Source organism: Parus major, chromosome Z, assembly GCF_001522545.3.
Source record: "Parus major isolate Abel chromosome Z, Parus_major1.1, whole genome shotgun sequence".
In the NCBI taxonomy this organism is placed as follows: Eukaryota; Metazoa; Chordata; class Aves; order Passeriformes; family Paridae; genus Parus; species Parus major.
Window position 1 is genome coordinate 52880976 of NC_031799.1, and position 22755 is coordinate 52903730.

The 22755-nt window shown below is 41.1% G+C and overlaps 1 protein-coding gene across 5 annotated transcripts in view; it reads right to left on the bottom strand.

The window, feature by feature from the left end:
* SEMA6A (semaphorin 6A) overlaps positions 1 to 22755 on the bottom strand; it is a 126453-nt gene that overhangs the window by 67938 nt on the left and 35760 nt on the right. For all 5 annotated transcript variants that reach the window (XM_015652530.3, XM_015652527.3, XM_015652526.3 and 2 more), the window contains exons 2-3: positions 7135 to 7272; positions 4637 to 4754 (exon numbers count right to left, since the gene is read on the bottom strand). In XM_015652530.3, the coding sequence (XP_015508016.1) occupies positions 4637 to 4754; positions 7135 to 7234 (218 nt within the window). In that variant the 5' untranslated portion in view covers positions 7235 to 7272. The remainder of the gene's footprint in view (positions 1 to 4636; positions 4755 to 7134; positions 7273 to 22755) is intronic.

Here is a 22755-nt window from a genome sequence, read left to right on the forward strand (position 1 = left end):
TCGAGTCTCCTCTCCTCCCCTCCCCTCCCCTCGAGTCTCCTCTCCTCGAGTCTCCTCTCCTCTTCCCTTTTAAATATTTAACTGTTATAATTTGATTGACAACATGGCAGACAAAAGCTGACAGACACAAAACTATTCCCAGAAATCATTCTTCTCTTCACACACTGCTGGCCAAACTAAACTGTAAAATATTTCTCTGAAAAAAAGTTCACACTTTTTTCCTTGCATTTACTTTCCTATTTTCCTGAGAACCTGTCCCTCTCTACAATTAGCTGCCATACTCTTCTTGGAAAGAGGAAATAGACACAACTACACAGGTAAAGAGATATTTTTAGACATTCCCTTCCATGTAAGCTTAGAACAAGGACAGCTCTGTATAGAACCCAAAAGTTGAAAAACCCGTCAACCCACAACGCTGTAGTAATCAGCACATCAAATTGGGACTTTGATCTCATTTTTCCTTGAAAGAAAATTGCAGAAAACTGCGCAGCTGAAGTATGATCCACCGCATCAGAGGGGTCTGCTGAAAGCAGAATGCAGGCTCTTTCCATTTTAGAAATCCCTGCTGGCAAGGTTAGTTTCATTTTTATTGGGTTTTGGGGAACTAGCGCTAGTCTCTTTAAATAAGGAAAACACAGAATACTGTTACAAGAGAAATAAACAACACTTCTCTCAGGTGGAGAAAAGAGGCAGCACTGCGGTAGGGAACAGGGTTTTAAAAATTTGTCTCCTGTGGAGCTTGGAGTTTGCTTTGTGAGATGCCAGATCGAGGAGTTGATGGGTTTTCTTCTCCTCCAGACTAAAACCAGAGCTGTCATTTACTTCTAAGATTGGTTTAATACTTCAGTTTATTAGTTGCCTGACTTCAGGGACAGAGCAGTGCTCACGGTTGGTTCTGGAATAAAATTACCTATTAGCACGATATCAGCTTAATGGATTACGTCATGGTTCCCTTTTTATGTGCATTGCTCTTTATTGCTGTCACTCCTGCTATATAAAAGTGGGGGGGAAAATCTCTTGAATTGCAAATGAGGTGCGGGTGGACCTCTAAAACCCTTCTTCCAGCAAAGCTCTTGATTTTATTCATCAGCCTTGCTTTCCAGAGGTTACGATTTTTTCATTTTCAACAAGACAATTAGAAAATACATCAGTGGTACTCAGAAAGAGCCAAGTTGTTTAGTCCCAATCTCAATAAAACAGTCTTCAGAGGATTTACTTTCTGGTTCAAGAAACAGTTCAAACCAAACTTAGATGGTAAGTGATGGGATTGTTGGAAAGAAGGGTAGCATCAGGAAAATTACATATCATTTTGTTATGCCACAGACAAACCACAGTTGCTGACAATGTCAGTAGAGAGCAAAAGAGCTGTCAGATTTGGGGGAGGGCTCCCTAATCACAGAAAACGTGGGATTGTCCTTGTTCTCCTTTTCCCACTGCTACTCAACTCCTACTATCTAGTAGCTGTGGCATGTGTACAGTTTACTGCTAATTAAGTTATTCTAACACAAATTTACTTAATCCTAGAGCTTCCGTTTTTCCCACCTCCAGTCAGCAGAACCAAGTTTTGTTGCCATGGCATAATCCTGTCGAGGAAGGGAATTTAAATAATGCCACTGGCTGTGCACGACCCTTGGCACTCGGAGCACGGTTTGGAAACACGTAACTGCAAATGAGGAGGGAGCCACCCCATACCCTGCTCCACACACACGGGAGGGGTGGCAGACAATGTGAACAAAAGCTGCCACTGCAGGAGACAATGGGAGGAGGAGACACAGCAAACTTAGAAAAAAGGGGGTGTGTGCCTGGGTGTGGGTGAGTGAGAGGGAGATGGCGAGGGAGTACCCTTCCCACGAGAAAAAAGATGACAGAGCCGGTTCTTCACAGACTGCAAGCCAGATATTCAGACAGCAAAGCTTTATGGGCTTTGGCTGAGTTCTTCTGATTTATATTGGCTGTGTATTTCTGCCTGATAACATGAAATAATGCCTTCGTGAAGTGACACAAAACTTTATTTGGTAATAGCTAATACAGGAGTCATGTATCCCAAATGACAAAAAATGTAGCAGACTGACAGAAATTTTGTTCTATGCCAGTTGCTCATTAATAAAATCTAAGCAGCTCTCAAATCTGAGTTAGCCTTTCTGGTGCGCTGAAACTGTCTGCAAAAGTCAACACTTTTTCAAAAACAATCAAAGAAAAAAAAAACAACAACCAACCCAGCCTAAACACAACAGCCCTAAAATAAAAACTCTCAGAATTTAACCATTTGTTTTGATTGTTTTTCAGATAATTAGATAAAACATAAACTTAGGATCACTGTATTTCAATGTCTAAAAGAAGCATGAAAGCAATATCTCATATAATAGCCCAAAGATTTATTTAGCTAGTTTTCAATTAATCTTGTTATAAAATGCTTTGGCTAACACCTTTGCTTGTGTACAAATTTGCTTCCAATCTCGAGATTTACTACTGCCTTTGAAGGAAATTCAGTATTTGAATTTGAACAAGCTTTCAATCACACTAGATAGGGAAGGATGACCCATTTAAGTTTGTTACTTAAAGATTACGTCTGAGTTTCAACTTGTATCAAATAGTCTTGTCAGCCCAGGAAGGACTTTATTCAGTAAGACAGAGGGGGGAAAGAATATGTCAAAGAGGTTTTGAGTTACTGAAGGAAAAAAAAAGCGTAAGAAGATTTTCATGCCTGTGTAAGTACAAAACAGACCAGGCCTTTATTCTTTTTTGTAGGTCACAAGATCCTGGGACTACATAAGCACTCTCATTGTAGGAAGTTGTTTTATACAAATAAGGAAGAATGCATATTCACATACTAGTACATGTTATGCCCCAAATATTGGCATTCTTCACATAATTTGTGCACACAAAATTATTTGCATTATTATCTGTGCACAAAGCTGTTTTCTGGCTTTTCCAGCTGTAATGCCAGTCACTCAGGCACTGAGACAGTCTAACTGCGTCAATCTCAGTCTGGGAACAAACTATGAAAACAGCAGAGCAAAATCTGCAAAGAGGATTTACTACCACCTCACTGCAAATAATTTCCTAATTTAAAGGGAAACAAATAAGGAAAGCAAAGGGAGCTCAGTCATGAAAAGGAGGAAATCCTGCCACCACCTTTCAAACCTATTCAACCCTCTGCCCTGCCCCACTCATTATCCCACTAAGCACAGCAGAAACACCAATCTTGGAGCTCAGGCAAAGCACAGGGCTTGCAGCCACTTGCAGCAGGGCTGACCTCTCCTTGTACCACCACCGCAGCTCCTGTGGAAGGATACTCGCTCCCTGCCTGGACTCGCGGTCCTGCCGTGAGAGCCCTGAGCTCTGTCGCCCAGAGCCCAGGCAGTGCGGGGCGTGCAAGGAGCCCGAGGAAGCTGCAATTAGCCAGAGCAGCTGCGATGGCTGGCTAAGGGAACAGGTGTGTTCTTCCAGCAGCCAGGGACACGACTCTGGAAGCGTTGCTGAGTGACCGTGCCGGTGTAACGCAATTACCAATTAGGTGGTGCCGCACAGAGATCCACAGGCAGCTTTCCCCCACAGGACTCATCCGACCACCCAGGAGATGGGGAGTGGCTGCTTGAGAAGAAAGCCAGGCAGCTCCCAGAGACTGCCAAGGGCTTTGCAGACAGGGCTGGTGGTGAGAGGCTGCCTGCTCAGCAGCTGTTCCCCTTCGTTCTTGGCTATCCCACCCACCACTTCTCCCATCTGCAGCAACAGCCTGGTTTTATGTGGCACATGCAGAAAGGTGCGTATTTTTCCAACGGAGGACCAGAAAACAGGCAGGAAACAAGATATTACTTGAGAGGCAGCTTACAGGGAGGTCCCAAACAGGATCTGGGTCCAAGAGCTCCTAAATTGGACTACCCACCCTTGCTAATCTGGACCACCCACCCTTGCTAATCTGGAGCCCTCATGTACTCATTCTGCATCTCTCATGTAATTCCCACTCTACGATTGTCACGGGTAGGGAGATGAAGTGTTAACTCAGATCTCTGCCAGGCTAGCAGGTGTATAATGGGTGTAGCCTCGCTGAGGCTGATAGTGCAAGCTGGGCTAGGCAAACTTAATGGGTGGCTCTATGTGCAATTTTTATACAAAGATGTGCTCATGTCTGCACAGTACAGCTCTCCAAAAAACTCAAGGCACTAAATTCAATTAACCTTGAGGAAGCATATTAGGTTTTTGTTGGTTTTTTTGTCTTACGATTTAAAAAACATGCCTAAATCAGCAAAATTACATTCTAATAACTCTTACAAAAAATGCATCTGTATGTGCACAGAAGAATTATTCTTTAAAATTTGTCATTATTGGTGAGCACAAGTGGAATGAAACGATGAGGACAGAATTGCTTTTCCATGGAACTGAATTATTTTTTCTGGCAACTTCCCTCTTGCAGGTTTCGGAGGAAGTCAGAGGTATGTAGTCCTAAAGCACGGGTGTAACTCATCACAAAACTTTAGCTGATAATTTAGCAAGGTTTCTAATATGTCTTACTAACAGGCTGCAAAACTCTCTGCAAGACAATCCTAAAAATAATGTGTCCATCAGAGAAGAACTCAGAATATTCCTTGTCTTCTCCTTTCTCCTCTTACAGCAGTAAGAGGGGAGTGCTACTGACCTAGCAGCAATGTAGAGGGTCCTGTTCATGACCACGACAAGCTGGATGTCCAGCCGGTGCCTCTGTGTGGTGTTCCGCCCTGGTTTGTGACCCACAAACACCGGATACTGTCTTGTATCTGGAAGAAGGAAAAAAAATCAACAGGGTCAAAAGATAATAACAAACTGAAATGGTGTTAACATGAAGCACCAGGGGGCCCAGCTATAGCCAAAACCCGTGGTTTTTGTTCTGCCCTGGAAGCACAGACTGGGGCTGGGAGGCATGAGCACAGAGAGCTGGAGAGTTCCTCAAGGTTACAGTCTCTGCTGCTGCAAAGGAGAAAGTCATCACCTTTGCAGAAGATAGAAACCGTGAAGTTTTTGAGCATAAAGCTGTTCTGGAGCTCTTGGCACACAGGTACATGGCACTTTCTCACAGTTTTTCTTTCACTGCTTGCAGAGCTTAAATGCTTGCTCCTGGCTGCCAAAGCATGTCTATCAGGACAAAACTATTCCACAGTGGCCTATCAATTACCATGATGTCTGGACTGGTAGTGGCTCAAGCAAAAGGCTTGGCTCTCATTGCTTCAAACTACCAGTTCCCTGGGTTTTCTACAGGACTCGACTGCTGTCATAGAACAGCTGCAGGGATTTTTGAGGAATGGTGGGAAATCACCACTTGAACTTTATGAAGTGAAAGTCACTGCACATTATTTTGGCATCCAGTCTGATATGCCAGTCCTTCTGGCAACTGGATTGGAATCCCTGTACTGAGCTTGTGCTATCAACAAGTCAGCTTTCCCCCCAGTTCTACAAGTCAGCAAGAGCATTCCCATTATATTTTTTGGGTGAGAACTCAGCACACACCACTGCTCCTCAGATGGGTGCACAACCTATAACAACAGTGAACACTTCTGATCAAGGACCACTTCACATTCGTGCATTATCATAGGATCACAACATCTAGGTACACAAAGAAGAGCTAATTAAGTAAATAATTAAGTAAATAACAGAAGACAGGATGAGGATAATCCTCTGATGAGCATTATCACTGCAGATCTGCTGCAAGTGAATATTATACAGAGCTGACTAGCATCTAGCTATTCCTTTTCCCCATTAATATGCTTTCCCAGAAAACTGAGCTCTTTGTGGGAGTCTGTTTCTTCAGAAACTCATCTGCTACTTTAGTATTTTCAGCTATTGTCTTCTAAGAGCATTGTACCTGTCCTTGGTCAAAGTATTGGTTCACATCATGGCTTCAGCAAAGCACCTCAGAGTGTCATGTGCCAGAAAGTCTGGCGGTAAAACTATCATCAGATACAATAGATAGAAAAAGGAACTTCTCTCCAAACCAGGTGCTGAGAACTCTTGAAGAAATAAATTAAGACACCAGGCAGGATTTACATTCAGGAGCTTAATCCTTCTGATCATGTCCTAATGCAAAATGCCAAGTTTTACTGTCAGGTTGTTTTTTGTTCAGTAATTTTTCCTCTGTAAATCATGGTCATAGAACAAATAGGGGCATCCATGTTCGCCTCAGCATGCCATGATGCAGAGGAAAAATTATCTCATGTTGTATTTCCCCAAAAGGATCAAGTCTGGCAAATCATTTTGCAAGAATGATTAGCGCTGCCATTCTGGAGGGTGAAAATGTTGGTGCTGAAGACCCAGTGGCCACACTAGCCAGGAAGTGCCTGGTTTGGATCCGGACAGTTCTTCCCTGTTGCTGTATCCCAGAGATCTCTTGGCATTTGCAGCACATCAGGTGTGCCCTGGAGTCTCATATTTCAGACTGGTGTTACAGAGGACAGAAAAGTTTATGGGCACCAAGGCCATTCCAAATCACAGTAAACACGGGCAATTTTAAAACCAAATTCCTGAACAAATAAAGAATTGAACACAGGCCTGCTGTTGGCTGACTTGCTACTCCCTGTGTTTTTAGAGGCCCAGATGATAAAGACTTCCTTATAAACATCTGAAACTCTGGAACTTAGAAGAATTTTCTTTGCCATTATCACAACTGAGCTGAGGCAAATGTGAAAGAAACAGTTAAGCCAAGCATGATGTCCACAGTAAAATGCACAGAAAGCTCTCCTCCACCTGTTTAGCCAGCAGATCTCAATATGCAGCTGTTGGTATTACACTAGATTTTGGGGAGTTTGCCAATCTCTACTGGTAAGAAAGGAGAGACCTTCTGTCATAAAAGATTCTTTGTCTTGATTTGCTGTTTAGCTACAATTCCATCTTAGGAAAAAAAAAAGCCTAATGCTCAAGCAGAATTCATCTGAGCTTAAAGAAGGAAATTCAATTGTTTGTATTAGATTAACAAATAATAAGACCATGTGAAAAAGCCATGTTCCTATATGATTACTAGAGAATGTAACTTGGCTGATATGGGAGAAATCAAGACTAAACAGCTATATCCACTGCAACTGTATTTAAATATTTAAGTTGTGTTGATTTGAAGTCCCCTGATCAGTACTTCAGTACAAATGAAGTCCTCTGGCCCCTTATACTTACAGTTGCCATGCGAAATACTGATAGGCTCAGAATCTTCTGGGAAACCAGCCCCAGCAAAGTGTAGCAGTGTGAAATATAGCAGCAAGGCTTCTGACCTCATAGTAGTTTAGCTGTGAGGCTTCACTTCTTCACTTCACCCTGTGGAAGAAAAACAAGAGTTTAATCACCTTCTGTTGAACCAGAGCTTCTAAGAGTCTGTTGAAAGTAGAGGGAGCATTTCTCTTCAAGCCTCTCGCTGTACCTGAGGAGGTGTGATGTGTTTCTAAGCAGAAACTGCCCTGCAAAGCCAGTTATTCTTCAGCCCATGCCCCAGCAGGACCACATCTTGCTTGAGGATAGACTTAAGGACCTGTGTGTTACAAAAAAATTTCTGCCTATGATGCTTATATGCAATAAAAATGCTTCATCTCCTGCACTGATCGACAGCTGACAAGAGTATTCCAAGAAATATTTTATTTCCCCCTTCTTTGGTTTACATAATTACATGATGACATGATGACACACACCATAAATAAAAAAAACAAACCCACACTACTTTATTCTGGTTAGAAAGAGAATAAGAATTATACTACAGGACTGATTCATACCCTGCAGAGTTGTGAATCAAGTGAAGAAACACTGAGAGAGCTTGATGGAGCATTCAGAACATGTCATTGGGCTTTACCATAAAAATATGTACCCATAAATTTAGGTGTCGTAAAACCAGTACTCCAACTTGTGATAAAATACGGAAGAAAAGAACTGTCTAAATCCAGCATATTTTTTCCTTGTGCTCCACTGATGCATTCATTCATTCATTCATTCAGATTTCATGTACAAAAATATCCCTAAATCTTCAAGATAAAAGGAACCACTGGGGCATTTGGATACAGCGAGAAAACCCAGCACATAATACGGTAAATACTTCATAATTCTCACACAAATTTCACAGAGACATTGATCTGTAGGGGAAATCAGTGCAAAAGTGGGGTGTTCTTTTCATCCTTTCCAGAGCTTCAAACCTTTGATGCTGCCTGCCAAAGATTCCTTTTGAACAAAGCTATTTTACAGTGGTCTCTCACTCATTCAAGATTTATGGGCAGAAAGTCAAACTTCATAACCTACATAGTCTTTGAAAGTTAATTTGGCAAACAAAGTGCTAACTTGCCCTTCTGCATCACTATTTAATATTAGATACCTGTGTCTCCTTTCTTAATGCCAAAAAAAGCATTAGCAAGTCTTAAATGTTGGATTCCTCATTTTTTAACCAATAGAAAAATGTCACAATAATTAATTTGCCTCATCAGATATTTGCTTTCAAATAAAATTTCAGTTGCTATAAATGGTGTGGTGCGGGGGATCTGTTGCAGGGTGATAGAGTCCATAAGGACTACTGATTTATTACACTCTCTGTGTTAGTCTATTATTATTTCAACACACAAATTGGAATTTTGGCTGATTCTCTATTTCTATTAACAAAATTACTGAAAGGCCAAGTTAGACTAAGAATAGGAAAAAAATAAAAAATAATACAAGGCAGTGACTGACAACTGAACAAAGTTTCACTTAGATGGTGAAGGATAAAAATAGCAAGAATAAATTCAATACAATGCAGACACTGTCTGTCTGTTATAACTTACAGGAGAATGCATACTAAAAGATAGTACATACAAGCCCCCATAAAAGTATTTCCATCTATCACTGGTTAAGCCAATAGCTCTGCATGATTACTGACACAGCTACATCTGCCTGCAGACACTTCCTCTACGCATTTCCTCCATTTGTCTTTTTAGTCACCTCTTACATTTTCTCTTGACTGTTAGCTCTCTGGGGTGGAACTTGTTTCTTTCTATGTGTTGTCATTTGGGGTCTTTTGGAATGCCCAAATAAGAAATAAGCAGCAGAAGTAAATAGCATGCTTGGAAAAAACAGTTTCCCTCTAAAGGTTTTAATTAAAAGCAATATATACACATTAAAGGGGCTAATTCCTTTATCTCTATGCAATTTTTCAAAATGTCACTTTGCTGGTTTAAAAATTTTGCCCTTGTAAGTACACTGCAAAATGATGAACCACAATGCCTTGATACACAAATTGATTGAAATTATTTTTTCCTTGAAATTGCTAAAATCCAATGTACAAATCTTTTCTGAAATTTACATGAGGAACAACATTTTAACAGGAAGAACTTAGGAAGCAATCCAATTCTCCCACTTAAACTGGAATAATCTACAGCACCAGTCTGCAGGCTAACAATCCAAAGCACCTGGCTCACCGTGAGACTCCAGAGCACAAGAATAGCTGCTTTCTGTTTCTCCCCATCATAACAAAACCCACTATCTAACAACGTGAGGAAAGCACCACTGTAGGGCAGACACAGCTCTGCCACTCTCCTTTAAAGCCTGAAAAACTCATCCCATGGGTGATTCTGCACCATCAGCCTCTGCTTCTCATTCAGACGTGTGTACTGCTCCGTGTAAATCTGTGTGGGAGACGGCTTCCAGGAAAATGAACAATACCCAGCACGCTCACTTTGTGATTCCATGTACATGCTATTGGGCCAGATCTGCTTTCTTTTACCTGGGAAAAAAGCCAAACTGACAAATGAACTGACATAGATTGGTAGGTTTATAGGCATATGAAATTCCCTCTCCTTCTTAAGGGGATTCTTTTGGGGAAGAAAAGAGGGAGAAGAGAGGAAAAAAGTGCAATTCTCCGTTGCTCTGATGCCAACATAGTCGTTCAAATTCAAATACAAATTCAAAATGTGCATGCAAAACATCTGCTTTGACATGTCAATAACTCAAGTGGACTACACGTGTATCAGTGTCTGTGCCAATAAATTAACACTGAGGAGGACTAAATTGCATCCAAAGGCAGCTTTTCTTCAGAGATAATTATTCAAACATATTGTCACTTTTGCAGTTCTTACAATGGCAGAAAGAGACATAATATTTCAGTGGAATTTCCGAAAAGTGCTGATTCAAGAAGGTCACAATTATTTTTAGTACAATTTTCACTGTGGTTGTGCCCCTGGGATTGATGCAAATGTTCTCACTTGCAACTGTGCTGAAATTACTTTTAATCAAAAGAGATTGTGAACACAATGTCTGATGAAGACAAGTAGTTAGTTAGAGAGTGATGCCAAGTGAGTACAGGCAATGTCTCAAAATAAAAGTTTTGCAAACATCAATGAGGAGCTCCCCACCATTCATGCAGAGATCTGAACTGCAGTTCAATCTGGCCTGCACTAAATCATACTGGTTGAAAGAAAACCGAGTCTGAGAACTCCAGTTCTCCTGGTCCAAAACACTGTTACTCTTGTTTAAGGAAGCTACTGGTGACAAGAGTGAGTCTTGATGGTCTTTTATTATCAGGCATGCTATTAAAATACAGCCCTGAAAATATTTAAGAGCATGTTTTATAATCTATGTCTAATCCAGCCATTGAATTGGCAGATTAGATTTCTTCCAAGCTTCTAAAAACCCCACAAATAATCTGCTTTTTGCATTCCTAAATCAAGGAATGTATGATTTTATTGGAACATACATTGTTGCTCTGATTCTTCTTTCTGATGTTTCAAATACCTGCATAAGACATCTTTTTCTGTCCACTTATGTGTTCCCTCCTTTTTGTCATTATTATAATTAAGTGTTAAAAAAACCACATGATGCACCTTAATGTATACAGAAATCAAAGTTCTGCCTCCTGCAGTGGAATAGGTTTCTCTGTACACTTCAGCCCAAAGGTGAATCAGTTGTAAGTAGGATGTTTGGATACCAGTATAATGTAGTTGCTATTACTATTATTTTTACTTAGTCTATGTATACATATACATACATATGCTTGACATAGGATTATTTACTTTTGTAAAATTTATGCTGTTGGCATGAAGGAGTTTCTGAAGCCGAGAAAGTAATGATCATTTTAAAACAAGGTAAAAAGTCAAATTTTGCTGCGCCAAGTTCCTTCCACAATGGATATCCATGGCTGTTTAAGCCAAAAAGAAGCCACCATGACGAGCTTTGTTTTTTGCTGTCTGATATTTTTAGTATTTACAACAGTCTGGGTGGAAATGCATACAGAATATCTGCTTGGCTAAGGGAAGAATTACGTGGCTCCTGCCACAATGCCCTAGTAGGCAGGTTATTTTATCTACAGCTTGTTTGTTCCAGTAGGAACACAAATCCAATGAAAAATCTAAACGGAAAAGCGAACTTCCTGGTAAGCTCCATAAAAGTGCGAGGGCAGATTTGATTCTGAGAACAAATTCAACAGCAACGGCAATGACTGCAAAGGCCCATCTCTAACAAAAGGGATGTTCTTCCATGTTAGAAAACCTCCCATCTTGTTGCTTCAACTTCACTGTACATTCAGCTAATCCCAGCGTAACTCCAAGAAAAATTAAAGTATGCAACCATGTCAGAATTTTCCCATGGCACAGTAGGACTGCTCTGTAATGAATAGATCTTGTTATATTCATTTATTACAGAACTTCTTTCTACCATGATGGGTTGCGTTCATGCACAACAGCTGCACTTGGATCCACAAATTATAAAGCTTAATGTGAGAATCACTGGACAAAATTCCATGGTCTGTGTTATGCATGAAGCAAGGCCAGAAAACCTACTGGCCCTAAAAGCCTGTGACTGTCTTCAACAAACTCTTTCATTTCTCCAAATATGTAGAAATAGTTTATTCTTCAAAAAGACAGTCCGGCAATAAGGAACAGCATTGTGAACCAAACACTGAGGAAACTAAAAAGTCAAGCCAGGTGAATTTGAATTACTGCATAAGGAAAAGTGCACAACAGGGAAAGCTGCAGCCCACATGAACTAGTCCTGGAAATACTCAGCAAACAGCCCTTAGAATCATAACCAGCAAAAGCAGAAGTACAATTAAAAAACAGGGAAGAAACTGATTTTTGTTTCATAACAGAGGTTAAAAGATTGGAGATTCTTCTGTGTTAAGAGCTTTAAAGGCACAGGTGATTTAGGAGCCCAAGTCCCACTCCACTGTCTCATCAAAAGGGATTCACAGAGCAAGCTCTGCCCTTACATAAAAATCATGTATGATCTACACAGCACATGCTTTGCCATGCCGAAGGCAGAGCACAGAAACCAGTTGGCCAACCCCACTGCTGTTCCCTGCTATGATGCAGATTTACTTTCAACTGTTCAACAATTGCCTTTAATATCCTTCAGCTCCTTTGGCTAAATTTAAATTTGGCTAATTTTCCTTCAGAAATCTCTTAGTGGAAAACACCATCACTGCTATTTACCCTCTTAAACTCACGGTTCCCAGAAAGTGAAAGATAAGAGTTCCGTGCAAGTCAGAGGAAGGAATTAGCAATAATGCAACAAAAAAAAACAAAAGAGAAGAATACAACCTGAAGGCTGCAGCTCCCAGAGAACGAGGAAAGTTAGGCTGGCACTAGAGAGCCATTCAGGAGAGCATCTTTTGTCTATGCCTGCCTGTGTGGTGTGCTAGCTGCTGCTCAGCCACCTTGCATGGCTGCACCAGGCAGCAGAAGGGCTCCTGCAAAATGCCTGGTCTGAGTGGTGCCAAGGGGATCAGACAGATGTGAGTGAACAGAAGCTCAGCAGGTGCTTGGGAAGCTCAAGAGAGATGAGACACAAGCAGCTATCAGCAAGAGGCAGCATGGAGTGCCAGACACTGCAACTGAACTGGCAATGGCAGGGCAGTGTCTGGGATGGACAGCTTTTTCATGCATGCTGTCCTTTCTCTACCAATTGCTGCTCAGTCACCTGAATGGTGGTGCAGGTGGCTACACAGACTCAATGCCAGCTCCATGCCCATCATCACAACCAACCTGCAACATCTTTTTGTGACTGATGGTGCAGCCATCATTCATCTTTCCTCTCCTGCGCTGCTCCTGTTGTCTCTACAGCTGGTCGTACATTTCACGTGGCCAGAAAAGCGCTCTTGCACTCCGGGTAGCTGGCCCTTATGCCAGAGAGATTGGTGCATGAATGCATTGGGGTAATCACCTGTGCTCTTTCAGATCTCCTGGTAGCAAGGCGTTGCTCCCCAACACTGGTGACTGGAGAGAGGCAGTGGCCAAGGGAAGCCCACACCTGTCTGGCAACAATGTGGACCCTAAATTATGTGTATGAAGCACCACTCTCTCTCATTTGTGCATATCAAGAAGTTCTCCCTGACTGTAAGAGGACTGCATGGGTGCCCCCTGCTATACACGCTTTACTAGCATTTTAATTGGATTCAGTACTGCTTACTCATTGCCCAGCTGCTGTGGGCTGCATGCCAGGCATGACGATCAGGCCCAAGGGAAAGACACCAAGAAGCGTGATTTTCCCTCATATAGTACGCAACAGTACCTACCTTCATTGAAAACAATAATATGAACTTCATTACTAGTTTAACGAAAAACAGATATACAGGCCATGCATATTTTCTCACTAAGACTTGCAAAAATGCATCTAAAATAAAATTTCTGCCCAAATACAAAGTACTTTCACGCAGATTTCAGGGGTAATTGCTTATTTTTTTCAGGTTTATGCAAACCTGAATCCATCCCAACTTTTGTCTCCCCTCACTTGCACCTTTACAAGGCCATACCTCGCATTGTAATGTCACCTGTGATATGTGGCATCACTACCTCCTGCCTCAGCAAGCGATAAACTGAAAAGATCTGGACAACCCCCAGGCAGCAGTGATGAGCCTCAGCCTGTCGAACGGGAGTAGCAGGTGTCAAGTCAGTAGGCAAAACTCAGCATGCTCCATGCTGGCAACCTGTCCTGTCAAGATCCACGTTGCTGCTCCCTCCAGTGCGGCACAGAAGGAAAATGCAAAGGACAAATGGAGGCCTAAACAGAAGAAACCTTCCTCTGACCTGAGTGAGACATCTCTGATGACTGCAGTGTTAATAGGATGCTGCTGTTCAGAGGGGAAACAGTCAGAAGGAAGATGAACATCTCCCAGATGGAATTAGAAGCGTCTAAGGCCTATCGATTTTGGTTGTAACCTTTACTGTAAACAGTCCACAGGGGCCTCATCAGCCACCTGTTCAGTGATATTTGCATTGAAATATAGAGCCAACGCAAATGAGAAAATGGCCACAGTGCCTTGCTAAAGCATCTGCTCTAGCAAGATGTATCTATCTGTGCATCACCAGCAGCAGCACAGGTACAGGTTTTAAAGGAAGGGGTAATGCAGTGGCACTAGCTCTCTCACACAGCTCTGAAATAACAAGTGCTCCATTTGTCATGATGTTGATGGTGGTGGTAGTGATATTATATCATGCAATATTTCACTTTCTAATAATTGCTCAGTTTTACATCGAAATCAGGCTTGCCAAAACTGGGAGGAAAGCCATCTGTGCCTGGAGGACGGCTGCCAGAAACATTTGCAATTTTATTTTGGGGTTATAAACCTGCAGAATGGAACAAAGGCAAAGCCTAAATAACTTCTTTCACTCAACATCCCCAATCATATAGAGCAATAGACCTAACTCTGAAACAGCTTGGTCAGTCATTACAAAGATGTCTTTCTTATTTTTAAAAGTCTCACTCATTTAAGAGATAAAAATAGCTCTATTGATTATTTGTGGGACTTCAGCAAAACTCTGTCAAGATTCTGAATTGATTTGAGAGCTAAATGTAGCAATCACTGCCTTTTGAAAGGAGAGAACACCATCTCTAATATATACTTCGCTGTTTCATCTCGGCATGCTTAATAGAAAACAGATACGCTACCAGCAACACCATTACTCTCTCCAACACTCATTTTGCCTGGGAAATATCAGTGCCAGTTAACTGATCTGCTATTCCCTCATCTGATAGATGGAATAAAAATGACGAAGCTGCAGGTGATCCAAAGACGTAACTGGAGAAAAATGTGTCCTTCCTTTCTTCTCCTTTTGGACAGCAAAGGTAAAACACCAGGTCTGGTATGTTTTCACAACAACCTTTACAAATGTCACTGACTAAAAGTTAGACACGGCCCTGCAGGCATTGTCTCAGCAGCCACATGAACGCTGCAAGGGCACGTAGAGATAGGACAAGGGGAAATGGTTTCAGACTGGGAGGGTGCTGAAGCACTGGAATAAGTTGTCCAGAGAAATTGTGGAGGTTGCATTGCTGGAAGTGCTCAGTGTCAGGTTGGATGGTCCTTTGAGCAGCCTGGTCTGGCAGAATGTGTCCTTGCAAGGGTGTTGAAAGTAGATAATCTTTAAGGCCCCTTCCAACCTAAACAATTTTGCGACTCTGTGATTTTAATATCCCCATGTTTAAAGTTTAGTGTAATCACAAATAACTCTCCTTTGCTTTTTGTTATGCAAGAAACACTCAAGCACTTAAATATGAGCCCCAGCTATATTTCCCAGGATGCTTGTCCCATTCACTTGAAATTGAAATGTCCATGTTTTAACGTGATGGAACAGTAGAGAAATGCAAATCATCACGTTTAAGTCATCTGTTAACCAGAGCACACTGCTTAGCTGTTGTACAATTTGGCCAGTTCTGCCCCTATTTATAAAAATCCATTTATGCAAAAAATCGACTCATTAGCCTGCCTTGATTTACCTGGAGAGAAATAGCAAATTTTATCTGGTTATTTTTTCAAATGGCAACCAATCAACTTCGTCATGAAGTGGTTTGACACTGCATTAAACTACATATCTACCCTGAAACGTGAATGAAATCAACTGTAGCACTTCAAATGCTCAAGAACATTACCATTTACATAATAATTATTCCAGTAGTGGATAACACACTACCTTGAAGGTGACAGTCACCACTACAGAGTGCACCAATTGTTCCACACCACAACAGTTCAGTCATGGCAGGGGGACTCAGGCCAAACCTCAGCATCATCTTCTGGGCAGGGATGCTCAGCACAAGGACACAGTGTGGTTAAGCAATCAGAGTTATGATAGGCAGAAAAAAGGGGAAGGCTTTTTCTCCCAGAAACCTGGCAAAGTCTTCAAGAAAAATTATGTTTTTCCCTGGCAGATTAAAAAAAATAATAAATCCAGATAAGAAAAGAGTTCTCTATTTGTATTTATAAATTTAGCCCCTATTAGTTATGTTAAATTTCTCTACACCTTACAGAAAAGAAGAGCATGAAATAAGACTACCACAAAAACTTGCAATGTCCAAAAATGAAGGATGTCCACAAAACAAATGCAATCCCTAAGGGAAATTATTTAAAAAGCTGTGGATAGACACAGGTAGAAGCAAAAACCAGAAGACTCCAAGTACTAAGAAAACAAAAATTAACTGAGAACATTGCCTCTCATGCCTTGGAAATGTCTCTCCCGCAGACAACCATCCATTCCTGTGCACCCATACAGCAACAGATATTTACCCAAATTTAAAAGGCTCAGATCACAGGAAAGGTTTTCCTGCTAAAACTTCAGAGCAATGTCATAGATCCCTGTCATTCATCATTACTTTTCATTGCCAGTGTTTTTTGCTGGTATTTTTGGAAGCTCTAAAGGAATAGAATAAATCTGATCCTGAGACAGAAAAACTATTTAGTTTGCTTTTCTTCCGAGATGAGCATGATGCTTACAAAATCTAGCACCTGCAGCTCGCTGGCTAATTGCAAATGGTGGACTCTGAGTTTTGTTCTGTCTAGATTTATGCCTGAAGAATTCCCAAATTTTAAATCATATAAAATCCAATATGGATTTATGGCTTTATGGACAAGTTAATACTAGAAAGTACCGTATCCTCAAGAATTCCCTTTGAGTAAAGAGATCACCTCAATATATCAACATATTTTCCACTCTCCTCTTTATTCCACCAATTCAGGGTTATTAAGAAGACAAAAGGCATAGCAAGAAATCAACAAATACCTAAGAAATATCAGACAAATGGTTCTGTATGTTAACCTGAACATAAAGTTAATTACTGTAATTCAGTGTATTTTAAGGGAAAATGCTATGTGCAGATATAATCAATAAACCTCTGAATATAAAAACCCCAGTTCCTGTAACTAATAGAATAGTTCAAGATAATTTTAATTACTGAGGGTCTATTAAGAGGAAACATCAAATATCCGGTCTGATTTCATGGGGAAACTTAAAATTGAGGTGGTGTGCATCAAAAAAAGTAGGAAAAGAGATTATAGTGAGAGTAAGATGAGTCCCTAAACCACAGAAATACACTACTGACACACATTCACCCACATACTGAAGAATACAAGCATCCTTACACATTTGTTCACACCTGCTTCTTAGCACAGCATGAGGGAATTAGAGCAGCATAGAAAAGGAAGTCAAAGCAGCATTGACAAATGCCTGTAGTACAAGTTACAAAAGCAGCAGCTCTGTTATTATTTGCTTTGCTTCTTTGGACAAGCTATGGAGAAAAAGGTTCAGTGTAGCAAGAGAGAACAAGCCCACTGAGTATGACTGTCTGAATGGGGCATGATGGATGAGCTTCCTTGCAGATAGGAAAAGCCTCTAATCCATTCTCCGGCTCATTGCTAGAGCGAGGCAAAGTCATTCTCCTCTTCTGCGGGAAATAACCTCTGCCTTTTCGATACCACGTGCAGGGTTTTGCAAAGGACAATCCAGACTGTCACCCAGATGAGACTGCTGCCTGTTTCCAGGTCCCACACTAGGGCAGGCTCAGCTATGCAGCCCAAAGCCCCGGAGCAACACAAAGATGTTTCTATACTGCTTGTGCTTCCTATGGCTATTTTAGGAATGATTACATGCATTCAGGTTCCAACAGCAAGCAATGAGAGACACAGGAAGAGAAGTCATTTTCATGGCACCAGCACTCAGCTAATGACTGAAACTGAAGCTGAAACACTTCTAATACTCCAGATAACTATTTTATGGAGCTGAAAAAACCTGCTCTGTGTGTAACAGATTACAAGCATCATCCCAGCAATTAAATAACATCCATCAGCATTTGGATGGGAAGACCCTTTGATGAAAGTTTGATGAAAGTGACTCTAACCAAAATACCAAGGCTTTCTCAGACAACCAAAGACCTGTTCCCAAACCTCCTTCTCCCCCACACTCTGCAACTTCCGTCTGTAATGGTGGGTGACACAGGAAAAACAATGATTCATTAGCTGACTGCATCTAAGTGAATTCAGCAAAACTGCTTCATGAGTAGTAACACACAGCTAAGGGTTTTTAGCAGGTCTGCCAGGTGTTTTTTTAACCCAAAGGAGTCCTTCCTAGCTTGCTCAACAGAGCTGAAATTCCTCTGCAGGAATAAGGGTGACTGCATAGCTGTTGTTATTTCTTACTCTGCAGTTCTGCTGCTTATGTGATTTATATCAAATGCTGCAGAGAGAGTTTCCTCTAGCTGTAGGCTGGCCTCCATAATGTGGACATTGAACTGATCAGCTGCCAGGAGCCGATCTACAGCCAAGACCCAAATTCCTGCCAGCATTTAGAAGGGAAAAAATGCACAAAAGACATTAGCCCAGAGAATCAAATTACTGTTCAATGAGACTTAAGGCCGTAGGCACGGACTGCGCGGGACTCACTAGAAAAGACTGAGGAGATCCAGGTAGGCACCGAGGGGCGATGCTCTCAGCTGGACTCCAATCTGTCTTCTCCCCCATGCCCACAAGCATGACCCATGCCCCACAGGCTGTGCACAGTCACACAACAGCGACTCTCCAGCTCGCAGCACAGTCACACAGCACTTACAACTAAAGGGCATCGGCATGTTTTTGTTTATGCCAGTGAAAACGCTGACACTGACATCTGCTAGATTGTGTAGCACTGATTCCCGCCGGACTCCAGGAAGACCTGTAGCTGCTTTACAGCTTGTACCATCTGCATCAGCTCACGCATGAGGTTGCTCTACCTATTTATAAGCCTTCCAGTTATAGAGAATTGTATATATTTAACTTTCACATAAAAGTACTCATACTTGGATGAAGACTCAGTTAAATTTTGCTAACTTTACATGGGCTCTGAGCAAAGTCTCCCATCTAATTTTAGGAAATGGAAATAACCACATCCAAATTCCCCGTGGAATTTGAGGTTATATCTAATCTTTAAAAAGAAGAAATTCTTCTGTTTAGCATTCTTACTGCCCTAGAGAAAGCAAAGCAGACAGTCTTGATCATGTTCTGTATTTCTTTTTCCTGTGAGCAATCCAAAACAGAATTATTTTTCTGTAGTAAAGATCACTACACCAGCTTGAAGTATAAGAGATTCTTTGCACAAGCACCCCTATATTCAACATACGCTTATGAAAAAGTCAGTTCTGCAGTGTCTATGACCATATATATTCATAACTTCTGGTATCCTGAACAACATCACCAATAATGACAAAACAGTGTACTACAATGGCTCAATAATAACAGATTTTTAGGAATTATTCTCTCAATGACTTGCTGCAACAAAGAGATCTAAAGAATACATTTTCAGGCACTTCACCTGTTCTGATGGAAAAAGTATCCTTGAAAGAAAGCACTTAACCTACAAAATCTTTTCTGGAAGCTCTGAAGGACAGAGATGTTACTTGACACCTCAGGGTTGTTAGCACCAGCTTTTCCTAGACATCAGCCATAGAGGTACCTTGATGAGACACACCAGAGCTTCAAAATGCTTTGACAAAACTTTCAGAAAGGAAAAAGACCTTTACTTAGCTCACTTACCAGCAAGATATACTTCCTGCATGTGAAGTCAGAAAAAGTCCAGCCACAGAACAAACAGCACTCTGGGAATATGCCAAAGAAAAATTTATTTTAGCCCCCCCCCAACACTTGAATATTGAGCGTGTTTGAGGAAAAAAGGTGTGAATTTATTGATAATTTACCTCATATACCAATGCCTACCATAACATCACTCTCCCATGTAGAGCTAGAAGGCAATCTTTTCTGTCAGAAAATTACCGTGCCTTTTTTTCCCTGGGATCCTTAAAGTATTATGTACTATCCCAGGCATGAAGGAACAACCTGCACAGATCTGCATGGAGAAGCAGTTGGACAGGAGGGGCAACACAAACCTACAACCAGGAAGATGAAGTTGCAAACTGGCAATGCTCCACAATAAAGTGCTTTTACAAAGAATAGGACTGGTCTGAGACTGAAAACTCTGATGCCTCCAGGATAAGGACTGAGAAGAATGCTTGTATGCTTCCTTTCTGAATCCCAAGGAGCTCCCCACAATCCCTTCCCTATGCAGCACTGACATGTAGGGTCTTTCTCATAAAAGAACTTGGCTTTCCTCACGCAAGAACAGATTTGGCTTTCCTAATACCGGAACAGATTACTCCCCTTCTTCACACACACCCTTACGTTCCCCAAAAGCTGAGAACATTATTTCTGCTGCATGCTCATGGGGACAGATGGTATCTTCCCTCCTTTTTTGGACAGCTTAAAGTTGATTGCTTGTGCTTCCCATAAATAAAAAGCTAGCACTTGATGTTCAAAGGATGACTAAACTTGGAATATATCTTTTAACGTACGTTTTAATTAAGCTGACTTACGACTTAGTTTATCTTAGCTGAATGTTAGTGAGCTCTGAAGGCAGGTATTATACCGAAAAACTAGGACAGAGAGATGTGGCTGCTTTCTCACAGGTACTGGACAATGACGAAGATGGAGAGCAAACTCCTTCTTCCTGGAGTCCACCAGGCACATTCCTTCTTTTTCTGCCATGGAGACAGATTGATTCCCATGCTCTTTCTCAGTCAGCAGAGCTGGGTACCCTCCTTTCCCTTGACCTGACAAAGACAACTGTTCCCCACAGCCTGGAACAAAGTGTTGCCCTGTTGTGTGTTCCCCAGGGGTGGGACACAGTCATCCAGAAGAATTTTGCCTGACTGGAAATGAAAATGAGGACAGAAATCTTCTCAGCGCAACTTACACTTTAATCTCTTCTCTTGCTCTGCAGGCACAGAAGTACACAAGGTCAAACATATTAGGCCAAAAATTCTAAGCCATGCATCTCTTGTAGGGTCCTCCTGCCCAGTTCTCAAGTGAGATTAATTGGACTGTGTGAACCCATATGCAGAAACTGAAAAAAGCTGTCATTTCCCATATGCTGCTTTCAAGGTATTTACAATGCAAACACAGACAAAAGGTGTGCTCTCTTTTATGACAAGCCTGAAATAAAACAGCTCTAATTAGCAAAATCAGATATGGCATCTGAGGTAGCACAGTTTGCAATGCAAGGATAAGAAAACTCTCCTTCAGGCTTATTCAGCAGCAAGCAGACTTATGCCCTTCCTTCTTAGAATTTTTTCTCTTTGACTCTGCAAATAGATCTGTCTATACAATAGACGGATGAATTGATGATTTCCCGCAATAGCAATCTGATTATTGATTGCTGCTTTGTCACAAACCATCACACATCATCTACAGCCAAGTAACATTCTGCATCAGCTGAATAAATCTGTGTACTAGACAGCCCTGTCAATGTTATCATTTCTATTGCTGGCTGGACCTTCCTCTAAAGTATAGGAATGCAAATTACTTTCTGTCTGCCTTTGTTGAAAAAATAAAGTTTTGGTTACAACCCATATGGCAAAATACTGCTCGGGATTAAAACGGTGTTAACTATAAAAAGGGAAGAAGAAAGACCATAAGCAGATATTACTGTACTGGACCTCCTTTAGGTTATTCTTTCCTCAACTTGTGTTTTTCTTCAAGAATGATAGATGCTGTGCAATTTTTATTAAAAAAGGCCTTGGCTTAAGAAGTTGTCCACATAGACAAAACACACACGTGTGTGGATAAAGGAGATTTTAAAAAAAGAAAAAAAAAAATTACAGGTATCAGAAAAGCTGTTTCCATCTGCAATTCTCCTGATTGAAATACATAAGTCTTCTTTGGGGCCATTTTTCTGACAAACATTTTAGTTACTAAACTGCAAAAAATACTGACAGCATTTCTACAGCATAACAGCATCCATAACCGATTTCCAACACCCCAAACTTCTCACATCAACATTTTGGGCTCAAATGAATGCATTCAACTGCTGACCTCCAGCCCAGTGCCAAGTCCTTAGAAACTGAATCATGCACACATGCACACAGATGGGATGCATTCCCCAAGATAGAGGAGCAGTTCAGCTCGCAGTTTCAGCAGGGACGCAGCTTTGCACTTCAAGGAGCACAAACATGGTGATTCATCTCACTGAAAATATTCAACTCAAAATCATGCATCTTTTTTAGCTTTCCCATCATTACCTACTGGTCTGTCAGAGTGACATTTTTTCTAATTATACCTACAAAAGTCACACAAATAACAAAAGAGTTGTTACTGAATCTTTTTCCTAATCAGCAGGTTTTAGAAATAGTTTGGGAAACCTTGTGCAGGATCTGGGAACAGACTACTGAATTAACCCCTCAGTCCTGCTTCAATACCAAGAAGAATGATGTCCCACATATTTGTCTTATGAAAGAGTTCCATCATTCTGTCCAATCAATCAAATTAAATTATGTTTGATTTCTAGACTCAGACATCTGGGCTTAAACAGAATCACCACAACAAATTCACATTTAAAAGCAAACCTCAGTTACAATCTCTTGGAGAAACTGAAGGTTTAATGTGCAGTTACCAGATAACACAAGTAGAAGAATACAGTTTCACTAGACAGTAATTAAGTTTAAAATCCAGTATAATGAAAAGGAAGATGGCATACATTACTTCTCAGGAAGAGAGAGAGAGAGGGA